This window comes from Tachypleus tridentatus, chromosome 11 (genome assembly GCF_004210375.1).
Source record: "Tachypleus tridentatus isolate NWPU-2018 chromosome 11, ASM421037v1, whole genome shotgun sequence".
NCBI classification, from domain to species: domain Eukaryota; kingdom Metazoa; phylum Arthropoda; class Merostomata; order Xiphosura; family Limulidae; genus Tachypleus; species Tachypleus tridentatus.
Genome location: NC_134835.1, coordinates 86,696,737 through 86,718,238, shown reverse-complemented (window position 1 = coordinate 86,718,238; position 21,502 = coordinate 86,696,737). Strand labels below are relative to the sequence as shown.

At 31.0% G+C, this 21,502-nt stretch overlaps 1 protein-coding gene across 3 annotated transcripts in view; it reads left to right on the top strand.

Moving 5' to 3' along the window:
* Positions 1-21,502, top strand: part of LOC143232683 (methionine synthase reductase-like) — a 50,752-nt gene that overhangs the window by 27,069 nt on the left and 2,181 nt on the right. For 2 of the 3 annotated variants that reach the window (XM_076468403.1, XM_076468404.1), the window contains exons 5-14: positions 286-745; positions 4,521-4,664; positions 4,899-4,984; positions 5,948-6,104; positions 7,684-7,864; positions 8,805-8,847; positions 10,751-10,955; positions 11,403-11,521; positions 15,481-15,576; positions 18,286-18,536. In XM_076468403.1, the coding sequence (XP_076324518.1) occupies positions 286-745; positions 4,521-4,664; positions 4,899-4,984; positions 5,948-6,104; positions 7,684-7,864; positions 8,805-8,847; positions 10,751-10,955; positions 11,403-11,521; positions 15,481-15,576; positions 18,286-18,536 (1,742 nt within the window). The remainder of the gene's footprint in view (positions 1-285; positions 746-4,520; positions 4,665-4,898; positions 4,985-5,947; positions 6,105-7,683; positions 7,865-8,804; positions 8,848-10,750; positions 10,956-11,402; positions 11,522-15,480; positions 15,577-18,285; positions 18,537-21,502) is intronic. The other variant, XM_076468405.1, reaches the window with a different exon arrangement.

Genomic DNA, 21,502 nt, shown 5'->3' with positions numbered 1-21,502 from the left:
TGTGATTGACAAAGAATAGTGTTTTATATTACTGGAGATAAAACCTGTTGCTTGAACACTGGCAAGTTAATCCAACAACATTAAGAATTACCCATGTGATAGCAGTCAACTTGAACTTTAAACAAAGATTGTTGTTTGATTATTTTTTAAACTTATCAGATAATTAGGTTAATAAATGTTTAATGTAACAAAAATTAGTTATACTGTCATAGTTTTTTTTCTGCTTCATAATGGAATTTTTCTTTCTCCAGCTTAGAAATAAAAGGCAACCTTTTTTATTATTAGGTTGGAAACTGTAGTTGAACCATGGATTGATGGTTTATGGGAAGCTTTGAAGAACATTTTGAATATACAGCTACCCAAAACAAACATTGATACTGATGTTATTCCTACCCAGTCTGAAAAAAATAGGATCATGCCATTCACAGAAAAAACATTATCAAGTTCTGTTTCAGAGAATGGAATCTATGTTACTAAGAAAGGTTTTTATTCCAAGGAAAAACATATAGAAATTAGATCTAAAGAAGGCCTTTCTAACCATGCTGCTGATTCTCTAGCAATGAAGAAAGAAGAAACTGATTTTGTTCAGGAACAGTCACATGAAAAAAGTTGCTCTCGGCATACTTCATCTTTCAGTGTAAATATACTTGTTCAGTCCACGTCATCTTGGAAAACTACTGATCTTAGGGTACCGAATTTACCTAAACCATTCCTTAAGGTTACTTTCTGCCCAGAAGAAAATGTGGTATGTACATGCATACAAATTTAGTAGATATTTTTGTATCTATATCTGCTAGTTAAAAAACATGTTCCTTTTTATTTAAAAAAAAACAACAGAAAACTATACTTTACTTATGGGTTTTTTCCTTGTACAACACTTTAGTTTCACATTCTCACTGAAAATGTAGTTTTTCCAGTTTTAGAATATAAATATTTTGTTTGAATCTATTTGTAGTGTTTAAATGAGCCCAAGATGACAAAAACTACACAAGTTTGTTATAATGGAGTTTTAGAAAACAAATTAAAGTTAGCCAAAACTTCTGTATGTGCAACAATTCAAAGATTACTTCTGAAACTCTTTAACATCATCATCTAAATCTGAAGTAGTTTGATTTAAAGAAACAAATCATATATACTAATTAATGTTCCAGTTTTTCTGTACATCCCACAACTTAGTTTCACACTGACAACAAAAACAATAAAAAATATCATTTTGTCATGGAAGTAGCATTTATAATATCTTTCTATTCTTCAAGATGTATGCTTTATGGTGTTATTAAAATTACACTTTATTTCAAGTTCCTTATACCTACTGCTAAGCTAGAGCTGCAGTCAAGTGAAACTGTTCAATCTGAAATTATTCAGTTTTAATTGGTTACTGCACAGTTTCTAATAAAATACTTAACATATGTTAATGGGTCTTTGTAAGTGAAGTTTAAGGATAAACAAAGTATTGTATTTCGTGTAAGGTTGCATTCTTTGTAATATATTAATAATTTGTGTAGTGAAACATATCTCACCAGGAATATTTGTTCTTTGAAACTAAAACCAACAAATGTTTTACGCTAGTTATAGTGGTTTGAGCATAGCGTAATTGAAAGTTGATGTCCTGTAACCAGTAGTTAGTAACTGAGTTTTTCACATACACATTGCTGAAAATTTTGTTCATGCTACCAGGTGCATCAGGTATTTAGTGTTAAATTCCACACTTAGCAACAGATGTTTCTGATTGGTATTTATAATTTTAATGACCATGACTATTAGAATTTCATCTTCTTGGGCTGCTTCATCATGTATGTTCTTACTATGATTATCATGTACAGCTTATATTCATTCATACAGATAATGTTCATTAAAAAGTGAGGCAGAAACTAAGAGATCTTCAGAATGATAATACTATTAACATAAACACAGTATAGTAATATCTAGAAATCTGTCATTGGTCATTCAAGTTGGTATGTGTTTGGCAGCATACTGTGGTAAAATATAAAGAAAATGAAAGAATTACAGAAGTTTTAAACTTAATGGAAGAATGCCTTTAACTTCTTGAACAGTAAATTAAAAGGATTATGCTGTTGTTACTTCACTGAACAGATGAAATTTTGTCATTGTTAAGATAGATTTCATAGTTCCTAAACATACTTACCATCTAGTGACACTATAACTATTTCTCAATCTTCAGGGTTTCTGCTCTTTGTTCAGTTAAGGTGATTTGCTAACTTTTCATAATTCCAAAAGCTCATTAGTCCTGCCCTTGGTTGAGAACAGGTTCTATGTCCCCTACATAATTCTGGGGGCATGTGGAATACTCTTTGTCCACTTGGTTGGGGGAGTGAGGATGAATGTTTGCATTTCCAGACTGGATGAATTCTGTTCCTTTGCTTGAGTATGATGTTGCCTTTTGGACGTCTTCAGGTGGAGGAGAAAGAAGTTTGTCCACTTAGGTGTTGCTTACTTTTTTGGCATGATTCCAGTGGTGTGAAACACATCACTGTAAGACTACAGTTGGGATCCAATCAAAAGAATATATGTATATATGATATTGCAATTCAATAACCCTAGCTACTAACATGAAATATAAATACCATTACCTCTTGATTTCAACACAACGTTGTGGAACCTTGGCTATCTGGTTGGGGCTAGCCTATACTGGTGATTAGTTTTATTTTGTTCTTGATGTAACTATTCCTCTTGTACCATCTTTATCTTAGTAACAATCCTGTTCTTTACAGATGCTTTCTGTATGTATCATGCTACCACCAGCTCTTCCATCTTCTCAGTGTGGGACTCTAGTTATAGTGTCAGCAGGTAGTAAGTATGTTTTGAAAGCTAGCATTTTCTTAAACTAAAAATGTATTTCCAATAATGCTTACCTCTTCTGACACTCTCCCACCATACCTCCCATGAAAAGCCAGTTTGTCTCAAAAAATTTGATTACCTTATCAGAATGAGGTGCTTATATACATTTTCTAAATAGAGGGTGGAGAAATTTGCAAATTATTATTTTCCTAAGACATCGGAGTTGGATAGAAAAGAGTGGAGGAAGTATTCTCAATGCTGAGATGGGCAAAAAGTGGAAATTCTAGAGATCAAGAAATAGCTGTAGTGTCTGTGTAGGTCAGTATTACTAAAAATAGGCCTGACATGGCTAGGTGGATAAGGCACTTGACTCTTAATCTGAGGTTCATGGGTTCAAATCCCTGTTATACCAAACATGCTCACCCTTTCAGCTGTGGGGGCAGTATAATGTTATGGTCAATCCCACTATTCATTGGTAAAAGAGTAACCCAAGAGTTGGTGGTGCGTGATGATGACAAGCTGCCTTCCGTCTAGTCTTACACTGCTAAATTAGGGACAGATAGTCCTCATGTAGCTTTGCACGAAATTCAAAACAAACCAAACCAGTTATTGGAAATACATTTTCAACTTAGGAAAATGTTAACTTGGATAATATTACAATACTAAATCATTTGTTGTGACAATGTTTGATTTTTTTTTTTTTTTCGTGACAATGTACATGGGGACTATTTGCACTAGCCATCTCTAATTTAACAGTGAAAGACTAGAGGGAAGGCAGCTAGTCATCATCTGCCACTGTTAAGCTACTCTTTTACCAAGAAATGGTGGGATTTACCATCACATCATAATGCCTCTTGGCTGAAAGGTCAAGCATATTTGGTGGGATAGGTATTAGAACCTGTGAATCTCAAATCACAAGTCAAGCCATGCAGGACCTTATAATAATGAATTTGATAGAGAAATGTATGACACTATAAAGAAAACATTTCATTAAACACTTGAAACACACCCTATAAGCATAATGTGTATGCTAATTAAATGATTCTTACATTTAACATCTTATGATGAGGAAGAATATGAAATATAGCAGGGATTAGACATTATTCCAGTCTAATATCTTTCAATTAGTATAATACATAATCTTTTAAAATATGCTTTTTGTGTCATGTTGTTGCAGTCATGCTGAAAGATTATACTTTTTTAATGAAATTTAGGAAAAGTTGCATAGATATTATTTTATGAAGTTGATTTAGTTTAATATATGTGTCAGAATGCAGAAGCATTTTTTTTATATTTTAATCCTAAGTAAATTTCTGGTGAAATGTTGAAATATATTGCTGTATTAAATTGTGTTATTTAAGATGCTAAAATAACTAAGTATCAGTGTATACCATCAAAAACACATACAAACTTTAAAAAAATCAACATATGCAAGAAACCTTACCAATTGTTTTATATAAGAACTAAAACATGACAGACTGAGTGCTTGGTTTTAGAAATGTTTCAGATTTCAAAAAGTTTATTTCTACCAGACTTTTATTTAGTGACATATTTGTTTGTAATCATGATGTTAGAAAAACATGTAGGTGCAGGAAGTCTTGATAGAAATTAATAAAAACTCTGTAACTGAAGTGCTTTTGAAAGGTCAACCTTTCATTGGTGCTTGGGTTATAGGGTTTTTATACATATTTGTTTGTATATAACTTTTAAACTTTTTTTAGGACCTGAATAAACTTCCAATTCAGAACAACTGTCCACTTCCTGGATCTTGTTCTTCAGTGCTTGAGGCAAAGATTTTGCAAGCTAGATTTTTGACAAATCCGGATGCTGTGAAAACAACCTTGGAAATGATGCTTGATATTGAGGTAAGCTTGAGTTTTATCTCTGGAATATTTCAAAAGAAGAATAACAAAAATTTATAGATTGCACATTTTATACATGTTTCAAATTATTGCAAATAATAGGAATTTGTAAAACAATTAGCTTATGGCTTTAACATTCAAACAAGTTTAACTCCATACAATGTGCAAGTACAGACATGTAGTGTAATACAAATATGTCATATACATCTTAACTCATGTTTGGATGTCCTAATTTAGAATAGTGGAATATCTTACCAACCTGGAGATTCATTTGGTTTTATATGTCCAAATCCTGATGATGAAGTTCAAGCTTTATTAGAAAGGTGAGATTAAATTTGATGGAAGTTTCTACATGATCTGACTGAGTTTTTACTGTAACCTATACACGTATTAATGTATTTCTTAACATCTGTTTTAGATGTTAGGAGCATATTCAATGGTCAATATGAAACTGGTTGATACTGTAACCTATACACGTATTAATGTATTTCCTACGTCTGTTTCAGATGTTGGTAACATTTAATGGTTGATATAAAACATGCTGTGTCTTAGAGATTATAGCAGAAACATATGTTTAGCTGCATTTATGTTCAAGCAAAATGTTTGACTTTCCCAGTTGCAAAGAAATTAAACATTAAAGAAGTCTTATAATGATGAAATATTAAGGAAGTTAAACTGAAAAAAGCAATATTATTTCTATATGCATTATCTTGCCAATACGTTATTTCTATTTCTCAATCTTATAGTCACATGGTGTGTAATTTGAGCCACATTTTGTGTATTATGTTTGGAGACATTTAAATAATTCAGTTTATATTGAATTTTATACTTCACATCTGATTACTATGGTATTTTTATCAGTGGCTTATTGGTGATTATGAATGTTTATAATACTTAAAACCTGGTTTCATATCCACGTTGTACTAAACACATCCCTTTGTGTAACTTTGTACTTAACTGTTGTATTTACAGTAATGTGCAGCTGTTTTCTCTGAAAGCACATGTAATCCTAATTTACCAAGATATTAGAAAAATATTAGAAAATCATGCTTAAATTTAATCTTATAAGAATAGGGTATCTTAGCAAATAAATGCTTTCATGATGTATCCATTTCCAAAACTTTTGTGATATCTCTATTTAATATTAAAAGTGTTATTCCAGGAAGCCATGTAGCCTTAACTGGTTGTTTTTGCCTAGGACCTGGGTGCTCTTTGATAAATGTCTCACCTAATTCTGGTTATTGTTAATAACCTTTTTTTTTTTTTCACTAACATTATTTTTTTAGATTAAAGGTGGCAGCTGAGGCAGATATTTGTTGCAAGCTTTCACAAATTGACACAAGTGGAAGTAAGTCTCTTTCTAAAGTACCTCACCTACCTCACAGATCAACATTGAGATTTATTCTGTCAATGTGTTGTGAAATTAGAGCTGTTCCTAAAAAGGTAAGTTACTATTAGCAACTTAATTTCATACATGGTTTCAGTTAAGATGACATTATAATTGCCTAGAATTTGGAGATGTAGTATGCAGAACATGTAAATATTTTAACAGTATATTCATACACATACAAACATCGTATAAAGTCTATTTTATTCAAATTCAGGTATAAGAACGTGGTAATGTTCTGTAGTCAGTTTTTCATGTGCAGTGTATATTTTGACTTGTGTGTTGTGATTCATATATTTTTTTGTAAACCTATTAAGGAAGGAACATGATATATTACCCTAAACATTCAGTTGTATCATAAATCTGCTATTGGTCTTCACTATTTATAGATAAATATTTTGTGTACTTTATATATTTGGTTGGTTGATGTTTGTTATATTGGAAATTTTAGACTCTAGGAAATGTTTGATTTATTAGAAAATGACAAGAAACCAAAATTCTATTAAAGAATCTCATAGTTTATATCATGGCACATGGTTAGTTTTCTATCACAATGAGAAAATAACTAACTCAATCTTCTTCTTTTGACTGAGTAATACAAGTTATGTAGATTCTCTGATCCCTGAAGTAGTGATAGTGAACCATTCATTAGCACTTGTATTCGGTTGAGGAATAATTCGTGAGCGTTTTTTTCAAGTTAAAAAAATATATTCATAAATGAAACGCTTTCGCAAAATATTTCATGTCATTTGGTAGATAATTTTTTGCTCTAATAGATGGTGTGTTTGATTTTCATATGTCTTTAATTTTTGCTTTCATTTTCAGCTCATTAAATGAAATGTCAAGTGGACAAAATCGAGCATTTTCGACACCATCTGCTTTTCGCATTTAATTTCTTGCAATTTCGTTTAAAACAATGCATACTATATACCTAGGTATTACATGAAATAAAGTATCATAATAAATGTTTTGGGTGTAATGTGTTCAGGCATTGAAGTATTGTATAGTCTTGCATGTAATGCTTGAATGAAATTATTTAAAAATGCTCACGAATTGTTCCTCAACCTAATACTTTCTTCAGTCACGCATGGAGAAAGTCTTCAACAATATGACTACAGTTTAGAAGCTGATGTTCCAGTTAGCTGCAAAGTCTGAGGTACTTCATTTATGTAAAACTTTACAGCATAAAACTGAATAAGAAATTAGCTTTTTTAATCACATGAGAAAGAGGCCTAAAGAATCATCTGCTATAGCAGGTTATCAACTGTGATGGGATAATACAAAATGCTTATTAAACATTGAAGAGTAGGAGGGAATATCTGTTTTCAACTAATATCAGTGTAGCCAAACTACATTTACATCAATATTTTTTCAGCCTTTAGTCATATTTTTTAATGAACATCAGCATGTTGTAAAGGATAGTTAATGCAACTTTTTTTTTCTTGTTTTAGTTTTGGTATTTATTTACTAATTTGGGTGAAAATTAAAACTATTACTTAAGGTATTTTAAGAATATAATAGAGTTGTGTAGACTTAAATTTTATTATTTTTCTTAGTTTAATTTATATGAATAGTGTGTATTAGAACGTTATTTACACAGATAAATCTGATTGGATATATTAAATTGCTTTCTAGGCATTCATAAGAAGCCTTGCTGAGGCCACTTCTAATGAGAAAGAGAAACTACGTTTGCTTGAGTTATGTAGCAGGGAGGGTAATGTACTTTACATGCAATATATTAGAGAGCCTGAACTCTGTCTTCTAGATTTACTAATGGCTTTTCCATCCTGTAAACCAAGTGTTGAAATCGTGCTTGGTAAGATTTGCTTAAAAACTGAACTGTTAGCATGTTCTTATTAAGAATTAATTAGTTTTCCCCCAATAATATATTAACCACAGACATGTTTTTGAGTAATACTCCCCCACCCACACACAGTGGATCACCAAAGTCTGAGGGATTATGTCACTTAAACCCTGGGTTTCAATACTCATTGCAGGGAGGGTAATGGATATCATAACATGAAACTTTGTGCTTAACACAGACTGTAAAGAAAATGAAAGATTATATTTTGTTTTATCTTTTATCTCTCAGTGTTTGATATCATTAAACAAAAGGGTTACAAGTTTAAAAATGTAACAGTTTATAAACTACTATTAACTACTGTTAAGGTCCACATATTGCATCCTATCAAGTAATTTTATGTTTTTACATGTTACAATATTAGGTGAAAAGAACTGAGCCAAAAAGAAATTGAGTAAAATCTCCAGTTTTCTGTGCAAAAAAAAATAAATAGTAAGATTAACTGCAGTGTTTACAATATTTTTGTTTCCATTTTTGGTGTGTGACTGTTGTGCTTATTAGTGACTCTGTGTAGCAAACAACCAATACAGCTATAAGCAATTTGGCACATAAATAATTTAGAAAATGTCTTTAGAAAGCCAGTGGGCACAAACAGTATTTGTAGGGATAAAAGCTTAACTGAAACATTTGATGCTTTGATGTGATATTCAAATCATATGCATTTGATATATAAGTATTAATTTTTTCTTTGAGACTATTTGTTTATAATTGTTTTTCCTAAACTATGGTGTATTTTGTTCTTCCCTCTTTGTTTTTAGTTGTATCATCTAGCCACGTAGTAACATTTTGTTGTGCTTTTTGGTAACTAAGCAGTAGTGTATTCAGAAGTATTGCTTTTTTTGATAGTATAATATATATACATACATACATACTTTATTGTTTTTTTCATTTTTAGAGCATCTTCCAAGACTCCAACCCAGATTTTATTCTGTCACAAGGTAAGAGTTTGTTTTAAGTGTTAAGTAGAGAGTATAATTATGATGGATACTTGTATAAGTAACTGAAACTTGCAGACTGTTAAAGGATTAAAATAATAGCATGGGAAAGAAAACACTTTGACTGCCTTTCCAGTTAAACACAGGTGGAGTACAATATGATCTAAATACTTGTAGATTTTCAGCAGTTTTATTTTATATTTTGAGAATAGTTACAACTTGAAATGAGTAAATTGATTTGACTATGGTAAACTGAAACAGAAAACATTACACATCTGATATTTCAGTAAAAATTATCTGCTTGTTGGTTACAGAGTTTAGAAATGTATATATATTCCATAGTTGTTGTTTTTCATGTGTAATTGAGGCATTTGAACTTAGTGTTTTCAGTTCTAAAAGAATTTAAAGTTTTTATAACTAATCTTTTAAGTTGTCAGCAGTTAGTGTAGTAATTATTTTAAAAATGTGAATAGTAACCAGTAGTGTATTACTTTAATGACTTTTTCCATGAACTATTTTGCCCCAGAAACTTTATCTTCAGTTGAACAAAGTTCAGCTTCACACAATTATAGTTGTTTATCTGTAGACAGAAATTTTAAACCAAAATGTGCAACTAATATTTTATGCTTGTTCTGAAAAACAGAAACTTTAGTAACTATTCTTTTCTTTAAAGCTTTTTGAGATACTTGCTCTCCAGTTTCTTTCAGCTACTGCATTTTTGCTATCTGTATAATTTACAATATGTATGTTGAAGAATGTTGATTTTAGCCCACAGTTGTTGGATTAAAGAATTGTACAAGTTTAAATAATGTGAACTGTTGTGTTATATATCATCAGTCTTTTTACTCATTTATGCTAGCCACATGTACTGTTCTAGTCTAAAAAAAATTGAGTTTTCATTTTCAATTTCCTTAGTTATTTGTTATGGAGAGTGTGCAATTACGTATACACAGTTTTCGCAATAAATACATCATGGCACTTTAAAATGCTTCTGTTAAGAGGCCTTTGGATTGTCAATATTATTAGGGTAATAATCTATGGGAATTAATATAACTTTTTATCTGCAGGAATACACCTCTGAATTGACATAGTTTGAAAGATAATAAGTTTTGGTCATGGACTGTCACCCTCAGAAAAAAATTACTTTTATGTAACTAATAGTATGTAAACATCTCTTTTCTGTCATATTTAGAAATAGATGGTTTTTGACTTACTAAAGATTTTCATTCAAATGGAGATTTAAGAATAACTTTCACCAAATTGATACAATAATTTTTCAATTTAGATCCTTAAATAAACCACATAAACAAATTGAGAGGTTCAGTACACAAAAAATTGTGAAATGAATTATCTGTCAACAAAAATTTTTGTTTTTGATTTTCCTTTGTTTTATACTTTATTAAACTTCAAGATCCATTACTGTTCAGGCCTGGCATGGCCAGGTGGTTGAGGCGATCAACTCCTAATCTGAGGGTCTCGGTTCGAATCCCCATCGCACCAAACATGCTTGCTCTTTCAGCCATGGGGGCATAATAATATGATGGTTAATCACACTAATTGTTGGTAAAAGAGTAGCCCAAGAGTTGGCAGTGATTGGTAATGACTAGCTGCCTTCCCTCTAGTCTCACACTGCTAAATTAGGGACAGCTAGCACAGATAGCCCTCATGTAGCTTTTCACGAAATTCAGAAACAAACAAACCATCATTGTTGATATACTGTTCACAAACAAATGTAAAAGAAAAACAAAAATACAATGGTTAACAGTATAAATTTTCTATATAAATGCTTTTAAGTTATTTTGCACTATCTCAAGTAAAATGAAATGTATGAGAAATATATTTTGGTTTAGTTTCTCTTACAGAAAAAATGTAGAAAAATATTATGTTTCTTTTTATTTCATACTAGCTCCCCACTGTTGTGTCCTGCTCAGTTCACCATAGCTTTTAATGTTGTACAATTTTCTAAAGAAGGTGGAAGATGGCAAGCTCGTCAAGGAGTGTGCACAGGATATTTACAGAGAATCTCGTCACATGTACAAGGCTTTTCAAATCAACCATTCTCATCTCTTGAAGAATCTTTGAAGTCAATGGTTTTGGAATCTTCTAAATGGGTAATTTTTGTTATATTTTTATTATACCATTTTATGAGTAAAAAAAATTATTTTTTTTAAGAATTAAAGTGATACCTTGTTTATCACCATATGCCAAAAGTTGTTTTTAGCAAAGTTTTAACAGTTGCTAAAGAAGTTTCAAAAAATCCTTCCATTAAAAGGACACCCAAGTTTTGCTTTTATAACATTTTGATTATGATTTACAATCAATGGTGTACATGTATAATTGTAAAAGCTGCTTTTACTTACACCTACAGGGTGTCTGTCCTTTGAAGCAATAAGGTGAAACACTGAGGTAATAATGAATTTCCAATGGATAGGGACTGTTTCTTTTCATTGGATCCAGTCCTTTGTTTGAATAAACCACTAAATCAATTTGCATAAAACTTGACACAATTTTTCTGTTGCTTTTAGAACATGAATAATAATTTTATAAATGAATTTCAGGTTAAGATTTATCACAGACACAACACTCGTTTCCACTTACCTAATGACATCACTGTTCCTCTAATCATGGTGGGACCTGGAACAGGTGTGGCACCATTTATTGGATTTTTACAGCACAGGTAAGAAGGTGTTTTAAAATTTAAACTCAGTTGAAGTGAGTGGAAGTTTTGTATTGTGTTATGCAATATTGGGAAAAGTTGGCTTGTTACCACTCTTAGGTTGTATAGTTTGTGGTACTAGTGAAGAATAGTCAAAACCTTTGGTTTATTTATTTTGAGGTTTAGTTCAGAGGTAAAATAAACACTTTTTGCATGTAATTCTTATGAAAATTGAAATTATTGAGTAGAAGGCTGTAAAATAGGGGAATAGTTTGCATCTCAGAATGGCTGGCATGGGTATTAACACTTTTATTGATAAGCAGAAAACATTGTTTTGACCTTCCAAGGTTATCTTCAGATTAACAAAAAAAACATCACAGCACTTTAAAAAATATTTGGATTGTCAATACTGTTAGGATAATCTAACTAACCTTTTTTTTTGTTAACCTGAAGGTGACCTAGGAATGTCGAAACATTGTTCTCTGCTTATCAATAAAAGTGTTAATACCCATACCAGCCATTCTGAGATGCATTTTTATTTCAAGTGGGTTTCTTGTCATCTTATTATTTATTATTAAGCACAAAGGGCTATCTGTGCTCTGCCCACCATAGGTATTGAAATCTGGTTTTTAGTAGTGTTAGTCTGTAGACACCCCTTAGCCACTATTGAGCCTTGACACTAGTGTTTACTTCAACTACATTGTTTATGATACATAATCTGTAACCAAATATTTTTATTGCAATTAAATTTGCAAATCTTTGGCCTAAGAGAAGATAATGTTTGTTATATGCTGACCGTAAGTTCAGTTTTTTTACACGGAATCTCAGCTCTAATTATAATGAATATAGTAATGATAGTGATATAATAGAAGATATGGTCTCAAGAGTAACTAACAACATGGAACTATAGTATGCATCTAACTCTTAACTTTAAAGTCAGTGAATGATATAAATCCCACCTGTCCTGCATTTTTTCATGTATCATGTTTTTTCATGTATCATGTTCTTAAGATTGAGTTATTGTTTGCCTTCAAGTTTTCCAAAGTTGACAAATCTGATATTCATTTATTGTTGTATTCTCCTCTAAATCAATTACATTTTAATATCTAGTGGCTTTGTTCCTATGATCTTTGAAAATAAACTTAAATACAATATTTACATAAGTAAGCCAGGTATGGCTAGGTGGTTAGGGTACTTGACTCAAAATCTCAAGGTCATGGGTTTGAATCCCTGCCCTACCACACATGTTCGTTCTTTCATCCATGGGGTCATTATAATGTAACAGTCAATCCCACTAGTCATTAGTAAAAGAGAAGCCCAAGAATCTGAGTGATGACTAGCTGTCTTGTCTTTAGTCTTTTAGTACTAAATTAGGAATAGCTAATGCATCTAGACCTTGTGTAGTTTTGCAAAAATTGAAACCAAGACCAAACCAATTATATTACTCTGTAAATATTTATGCCCCCTATTGATAATGAAAACCACTTATTTATTTTATTTGTACATGAATGCCTACTCATTTTACTGTTGTCAGATTTGCTTTAAAAATCAGTAGTCAGTCTTTTTATAATTAAACAGAGACCTTGGGAATTTTTAATGGTTATGTTCTGTGCATTATAAGTTGCAATTGATGAATAAACCTATTTAGTAATGATCTCATTTATTCAGTATCTGTTTTTTTTATTACTTTAAGAAATGTATTGTAACCATCCCCTACAATAGAAACCTTATCATGATTTCTTTGCTAAGGTTAACCTGTCGAATTTAATTAAGGTTTCTTGGTATTCACATGTATCTGACCAATAAGTCACCTTAGACAGTTGAAACTGATCATTATCTAACTTCTAAAGTAACAGGCTTGAGTTTTTGATCAATTTTTTACATTAAACTGTTTGACTAATTTTATTTGTGAAAGCTTACACAATTTGAAATGTTACTCTTGTAATTTACTACAGATGCCTATGGAAGTTTATAGTTATAAAAACCTGAAAGCTTTAAAGTGTAACTATAATATTTAGCAAACATAATGGCAAATTAGAGAATAAAACTTAAAAGCAGAAATAGGAGATCAGATATCTAATTCATCAGAAAAATAGATGCACTTTCAACAGGGAAACTTTAGAGGATTCAGGGAATACAATGGAGGTTCATCATTTGGAAGTTGCAGATAGAAAAAGAAAAACTAACTTCCTATTTATCTAGCAGACAAAACCACAGACTTAAAATATTTGTCTTATTTAAATTAGCCTTTAATTTCAGCAATATTAAAAGAAACTAAGTACAAATAAAATGAATTCATTTTTAGGATAAACTTGTATCATATTTATATTTACTATTTGTTGCCACAAGAACACAGCACGATAAAATTATTTCAATTTGAATTAACACATAATGAACTAGTATCAGCTGTATAATATTAGTATTTAGAAATATTCTTCTCTAAATTATTAGTGAATTAATTCACTTGTATTGCAATAATTAAATTGTTTTCACAATCAACTAAATTTGTGCAGTCAGCACTGGTCACCACTCATCAAAGCAATGGTGTAAGTTTAGAGGCCTGTGTAATAATATGAATTTCCACTGTTAGATTTCCAAAATATCTATGACACAAGTATTAGTTTCTAGGTAAAATGTAATATATTTTACTTGGCCAATAGCACTGTTAAAAATGGTTAAATAATACATTAAATACATTTCTGTTGAAAGATAATATGATACGAAGAGCATGTGATGATGCAAATGCATTAGTTTCATGGTGTGTGTATATATTTTTTCTTGAGTGATGGTCTAAACATCGTTTTTGAAAAGTAAAAAACAAAGTTGAAGGTATGAGGAAATAGTAATTCAAAACTGAGAAACATTATCTTTGAAAGTAGTTAAGTGTACGTTATATGCCACTGATATTGTAACTTCCTTCAGTGAAATGATATTAATATATTTTTAATTTGTTCTGTGAGTACAGGCTGAAATCATTGAAAATTTATTTACTATTGTACCAAATAGTAGTGATTTTTCTCTTTCACCTTTTTAAAAAATAAAGCTGATGCTTCAAAAAGATTGTATTAGATATATATTTACAACAAATTATATGCTAAAAGTTTTAATCATGTAATCTCCTTCATAGATTGATAATTATTTATATACCACAAGAAGGTTCACATATTTCTATTTAAATAATAAAAGTAAACATTTGGTTTGGTTCCAAAGTATTCACATTCTTTGTTGCAGTGAGTTTCAAGTAATCATTATGATGTTTCTAGATTTACCTGTTTAGTCTGAAAGTTTTGTTTGTTTGTTTGTTTGTTTGTTTTTTGTAACATTAGCTCTACTATTTTATAAATAGAAATATTATTATTAATCACATGTGGTGTCAGTGCATTGCATTTGCTTGTGATGTATTCGTATCATTTCTGCACCCTGAGAATGGAGAAAAATAAAGTTCTCTGCAATAGGAATAGGAAAGCAAAATGGGAAAATTGTGGCCTCTACTGTAAATCTACTGCCAAAATTACCTGATGCTTCACACACAATTTTTGATAGTATACAGTAGTTATACTCAAAGCATAAGTCTTAAATTTGTCTGTTTCAAGTCAAAATTTGTTTCCTTATTTTTTGGGCAGTTTGAGTGTTTTGTTTTCATTGAAATTTAATGGACACAACACGATTAAAAGTATGTGTACGGTAAATAACTTTTCTGCTTTATGGGCAGAATGGAGATTTTAACATTTAATGATATTTTAAAATGTTATCATTTTCATTGAAAATCAAAAGTACATTTGGCTGTTGTATAAATCAAATGATAATTTATTTTTGCTAGCAAAATAATCATATTAATAAAATCAAATGCAAACTATGTTATAAAGCACAGATGTATAATTTGACAGGAATTACTGGATATATAACATGATTATAATCAATATGCATATACAAGTAGTGAATTTTGAATATTTTGTTTCTATGTTTTTATTTAATTTTAGAGAGCAACAAAAGAGGAATTCTCCTTCTCATGTAAAATTTGGAGAAACATGGCTTTTTTTTGGTTGCAGACACAAGAATAAAGATTTCCTTTACAGGTACTTTTAATATTTTTTTCATTTTGCTCAGTCTGATATATTTCAACTTGTTTAATACATTTTGATTTATTGATTTGTTATAATTCATTGTATTTTGATAGAGAGCTGCTACAAGATTTTTTTTTTATGCTTATAAATTTTTTCTTTAATGATTTCAGATTTCACGATTTTTTATTTCTGTTAATTACTCATTCAAGTGCAAGTCTATATAATGTAAAATTGCTTAGCTTCAAAGTTTTTAGTCATTTTTCACATTCATTGGTATTACTAAGAATACTTTAATATTTTTGGCATATGTCTGTACATTTATAAAAATGGTTTAATAAACATCTAATAATGTTGGTCCTGGCACTTGTAATGCAAATCAACTATTTTATACTTTAGTAACAAAGTATGGTGTAACCATTACATATGTACTTTTCTTTTACAATAAGTAAACTGATTTTCAATAATACTTTTTACCTTAAAATTGCATACTATCTTATTAAAGGATAAATAAAATAGCAGGTCCATTGCTCATTAGGGTTCGTATCAAGTGATTGATGTAGTTACAGGAAAGTGGTAATGCCACAACTTTCAAGCCACCATTTTGTTACTCGGGCTGAATGAGCGGTAGCCATATTTTGCACAAAAACAGTGCTTTATTTGGCAAACTGATCATTGTATACCCAGGTGGAAGCATACAAGTGTCTGTCCCTTTCCATACCACTGACAGTTCAAATGTCAAACCACACCATAACAAGAACATTATTTTCATCATAGAATCAGGAGGTGAAATGTTTAATGGCATGATACCATCTGTGTTTCTTATTGCTGTTAACAAATGATATTGCCTTGAATATATAATATCATCTGTCTAGCTACTCTGTAGACCATACTATGAATATAATTTCTGCATTTTTATCCTCTTCAGTAATTCAAATAAGTTTACAATTTCTCACTCATTTTTACCACCCTCATGATACATGTGACCTCATTAAGATGTAGTTAATTTCCAGGATACATTTATTCATCTATGTCTGTACATATCTGGTAGTTTTTATCACATTATATTTGTATTTATGTATTAGGATTATTTGCACATGATGTCACAGAGATTGTATAATTGTAGGAAACTGGTTACTTGATGGTCTGTGTACATTTTGTTGTTTTCTTACCTTTTGCAATGAGAGACATTCTTGCTGCTGCTATGTGATGCACTTAAATTTATTACAAGAGAACATAATTTTTTTCATCAAAATCTATTATATTGAATTTAATGAGCATACTTCATTAATAGAACAATAATCAGTATACAAAGACAAATTTATCAAGCAGTGACTCTAAATGTTACTCTAACAAAATACAATTGAACTTAAATTACTGTATTAAAAGTTAAGTGTAATTTATTTTTGTGAAATACACATATAACATTGTGAATTTGTTTTGATCCAAATTTGAAAAGAATACCTAGTTATGTGTGTCCAAAAGCATTCAATGAATGTTTTCATGAAGAGCTAATTATTTCAACAATATCATGATGTATTTAAAATCTTCATCAACTTTTCTCCAACTCTTAATCATTTTAAGAAACTAATTACTTTGATTGTTTTCATGGACGTGGACTACATTTCTGTTAAATATCAGATTAAGATATCTTACATTTTGTGCAAAAATAAGTTGCAAGTTCTTTATTATTTCCATATGTGATTTTTTTTATTTTTTAAATTTAGTGATCTTTATGAAACCCATAATGAGATATTGCATGTGTAGTATATATATATTAACAAGAAAGTTAAGAGTTGGTTACCATTTCTTTAAATAAAAGACTGCATTCTAAAAGGAGTCTTGCATATATTACTTTATAAGTATAATAAGTAATCTTTAATAAAATTATGAATTCATATGGTAATTAATTTTCAGTTGTTTTACTTCTGACTAATCTTTCAGAGGAAAACATGTTCTGTGTTGAAAGGTTTAGAAAAGTCTGACTCTATTTTCAAAAAAAGTTTCTTTTTTTTCTTACAGAAATTGTTTTACTATTTTTGTAATATTCTGAATATTTCAAGAATGTTTAAGTAGTCTAATTACTATTAACCTTTTTACACAGAAAAACCATAAATCCAACCTATCAGTCAGTATAGTTAATTGAATATATTTTCTTATATTTCTGCTTATAAAGATTATAATGTATTGTTTCATCAGTTGGGAACCTTCAACATTAACAATATTTTATTCTGATTGTTTTAATATTCTAGATGTTTACAGATTAATTTGAGTGGATATTCAAAATTATTTTTTCAATACTCACTATTGGAGAGCTACAAGTTTTTCTTTTCGTTATGTCCAAGATGTACGTTCATAGACATCTTGAGGATTAGTAAAATAATTTTGTTACATAGTTTTTACTTTTTTGCATGTTTTTGTTGTTTTCAAGTAACTGCAAACTTTTTTGTGTAAGTTGCAGATCTCATTTCATTGAACTTTTGATGGTATAACTTTTTTCATTAAGAGATAAGACAATCTGTTTTATATAAAAGTGGCTTTTAAACAATACATTTTTCATCATGTCCAATGTATAGCTGATGAACATTTAGAAAACAAAAAACTGTTACTTATAAAGCATTAATGTATGTTTTATTGCAGTTTTAACTAACACAGAATATCATTTATTACTGATTTGGTGCATTTCAGTGTTTTTTTGGGGTTTTTTTGCATAATTTATATTAGGGAAGAACTGGAACACTTACAAGCCAGTAATGCTTTGACTAGGCTTTTAATATCTTTTTCTCGTGACGAAACTGAAAGTGGTGAGGTTGAAAATTTTAAGCCTCGTTATGTCCAAGACAATATCAAAGCAAATGCCTCAAGCATTGTCCAGTTGCTTGAAGAGAAAGCTGTAGTTTATGTTTGTGGAGATGCTAAACATATGACAAAGAATGTATATGAAACCTTTATCTTATGTTACCAAATGGCTAAAGGTATGTGACTATATATAGTTGTTAAAACTAAAATTATAATGTATATATAGTAAAATATTGTAAATTAACTCATTCATTGTGGCTGTTACATATATGGGTTGGACTAATTTTTTCAGTACATTGCAACTGTGCTGTTTATGGGATTTCATTGTTGTTGTGAGAGGTACCAATGAGAAAAGACAAAAACTGATTGACCCATTGTCTAGTAACAATGCTTTAGTAAGAGGAGAGTGCCTTCACACACATAAATGCTCCTTACCAGTACACACACAAAATTTAAAAATGAAGTTTCAGATACAATACAGCTGTAGCATACTTAATAAAAACATCTAATCTGTATACATGAGAGTTGCAGTGAATGTATAAAGAGATTTGTCTTACAGCAAGAATTTTAAAATTGCTCAATTGTCATTTTATGTTTCAGTTCTCTGGTGTAGTTTCATACTGTGATCAAAAAGTGTTTTTTTTCCTTAATGATAATACCTGTCTCACACACAACTATCTCAATCATTGACTGCTTTCTAAGCATATCTAAAATAATTTTAGCAATCAGCATACCAGTCTTAATATTCTCAGTTTTGTGCCATTTGTGAACATGTATCGTGACTACTCTCCACCTATAATAGTGCAACTATCTTCCTTTGCTATTGTCACTCAATCCTCACTTTCTCAATGGATGTGATAAATATTATGGGTTTAATTTTTTCAAATGTGACTACAGTTGTTGATTGTGCTTTGTTGCCATTTCCAAACAGTTTCTTCAATTTCTCATTTTTGTTTGATTTCATTTATTTTCATTTGAAATTTTCTCATTCCTGAATTCTCGTGTATTTTAGTATGAATTTGAGGGTTTGTTTGTGGTTGACAATGCTATTACTGCAACAGCTAACAGTGCACATGGCACAACTTCCCAGGACAGAGGTTCAACTTTTTCTGATTCCACTATTCTTTGAAACCCTTTAGTTTTTAGTGTAAGGTTTGTGTTGATTACGTGTGGCTGGCTTATTCAGATTTGTGCATGGAAGATTGTCATCTCCCAAACACCTCTTTGCATAATATACATCTCATTACTATGTCTTCTCGCCTTCATCATTCTTTGAAGGAGATCGTTTGACTGGAATATGAACTACCCCCTTTCATTCATCTCTCATTATCTGCTAGGTCTGGCTGTGCCTTCCTCTAGTGATTATTGTTTTCCTTGTATGGCAGCACTGAACACATCTGTTCACCTTTAACTGGGTAAATCTGCTTACTTCCTTTCTTTTATGTTTTCAGCTTCCCTAAGCTTATTTATGAATCCCACATAATAGTGTGGGTTGCCTGGTCAGTTGTGCCTTGTCCTAAACCTGTACTAAAAGTGGTAATTATATAATACACACTGTTCAGAATGGGTGTTTCTGTAAGACTGCTGGTTCTTTCTTGGTGGTGTATGTCTGTATATTTACACATTATATTTAGTACTATATGAGTAAAGCAGAAGAGGACTTCTGCTCATCCATGTTGATCCTGTGATTCCTCAGTCAGGTTCAGTCTGCTTTTCAAAATTAAGGAAACAGACACTGACTGCATTATTTCCTGTGTAACGTTCCTCCAGACTCCCCACTGCCTTCTCAATTTTTTTATATTTTGTTTTCTTTGAGTGGACCATGGGAGTCCCTACCAATCTCAGTTGCCAACTGGGAGGGTAGACCATGGAAGCTTCCTTTTGAGTGTTACTATATTTATGCCCATTTATCCACTCAGGAGAAGAGGGCAAAGCTGGTTCCATGCTGGCATAACTCTCAGATGTTTTCTGAATGGGTAGACTGCACTCAATAAACCAGTAATAATATATTATTTGTGGCAGCTACCTCCTTGGTATTCTCCTCATAATTCCAGGTTCAAGATGACAATGCACTAATCCTGCAGCTGAGTGCAGCATATGCCTCTCTTCTCTTTAAAGCTTGTTACAGAACATTCTTTTCTGCTTCTACAGCTGGGCTTAGAGATTTTGTCTGCCTTGTAAAATCTGCAACAGGGCCCATGAACTCTATTCCTACAGTTAGGCAAATGCTGCTTGCCTTTCTCATACTTCCAGTTACAGGATGTCTCTACCCTGTCATGTCCCTCTCCCACTATGGTTTTTTGGGTGTGTTTCAGTTACAACCATTTGCTCACTTCTTTTTTTCATTCCAGTTGCTTGACATATGGTGCTCTTTTTACTTATAGTTGAAATTGTCAGATATTGATAACATGTTGCATGTTCTCTGGCCATCTGTCATTATTCCAATTTATTTTATCTCATCATATGTTGATACAGCTTGCACATTATTAATGCTGATTACAGTTTTGCAAGCATTAACTTTTCCACCAACTTTATGTTTCTTTCCTAATTCCTGAGTGAAGAACACACCTCTTTCAGAAATAGTGCAATCCCTCTAAGTGTTTCATTTTCAGAACCAAGTAAACCTATTCATTGTAGGCAATTGCTTTCATCTTGGATTGTTCATTGTACATCTAAAGTGGCCCTCCACCATTGCAATGTTGGGTTCTAGCTTTGTATAAGATCGTTTTAGAAGTTAACATTTTCTCAAACTGAAAATGTATTTCTGATAGATACTTCCTCTTCTCAATGCCCCCTACCAATTTTCAAAAGTGAGGATTGTACAGGAACAGCAGAGGGAGCTAGTTGTGCCATTATAGGTTGCACAGTTCTATAAGTGGAGAATAGTCGTGGAGTATGGACACATTAAGAAATGGCGTGAAATTGGTGGGGTATAAAGATCTGTGTACTTAATACTAGAAGTCTTGTAACAGTGCTTAGAAGGACAGTCAATGATCAAGTCTCGTATGTGAGAGGAAAGAAGCACCTTTTAAAAATACATTTTCAGTACAAGGAAATATTAATTTTTCAACAGTTAATGTATAAATATCAGATGTTTCATCTTAATAATATAAACTTAATTTTCACTAAACTTTCATCTGTA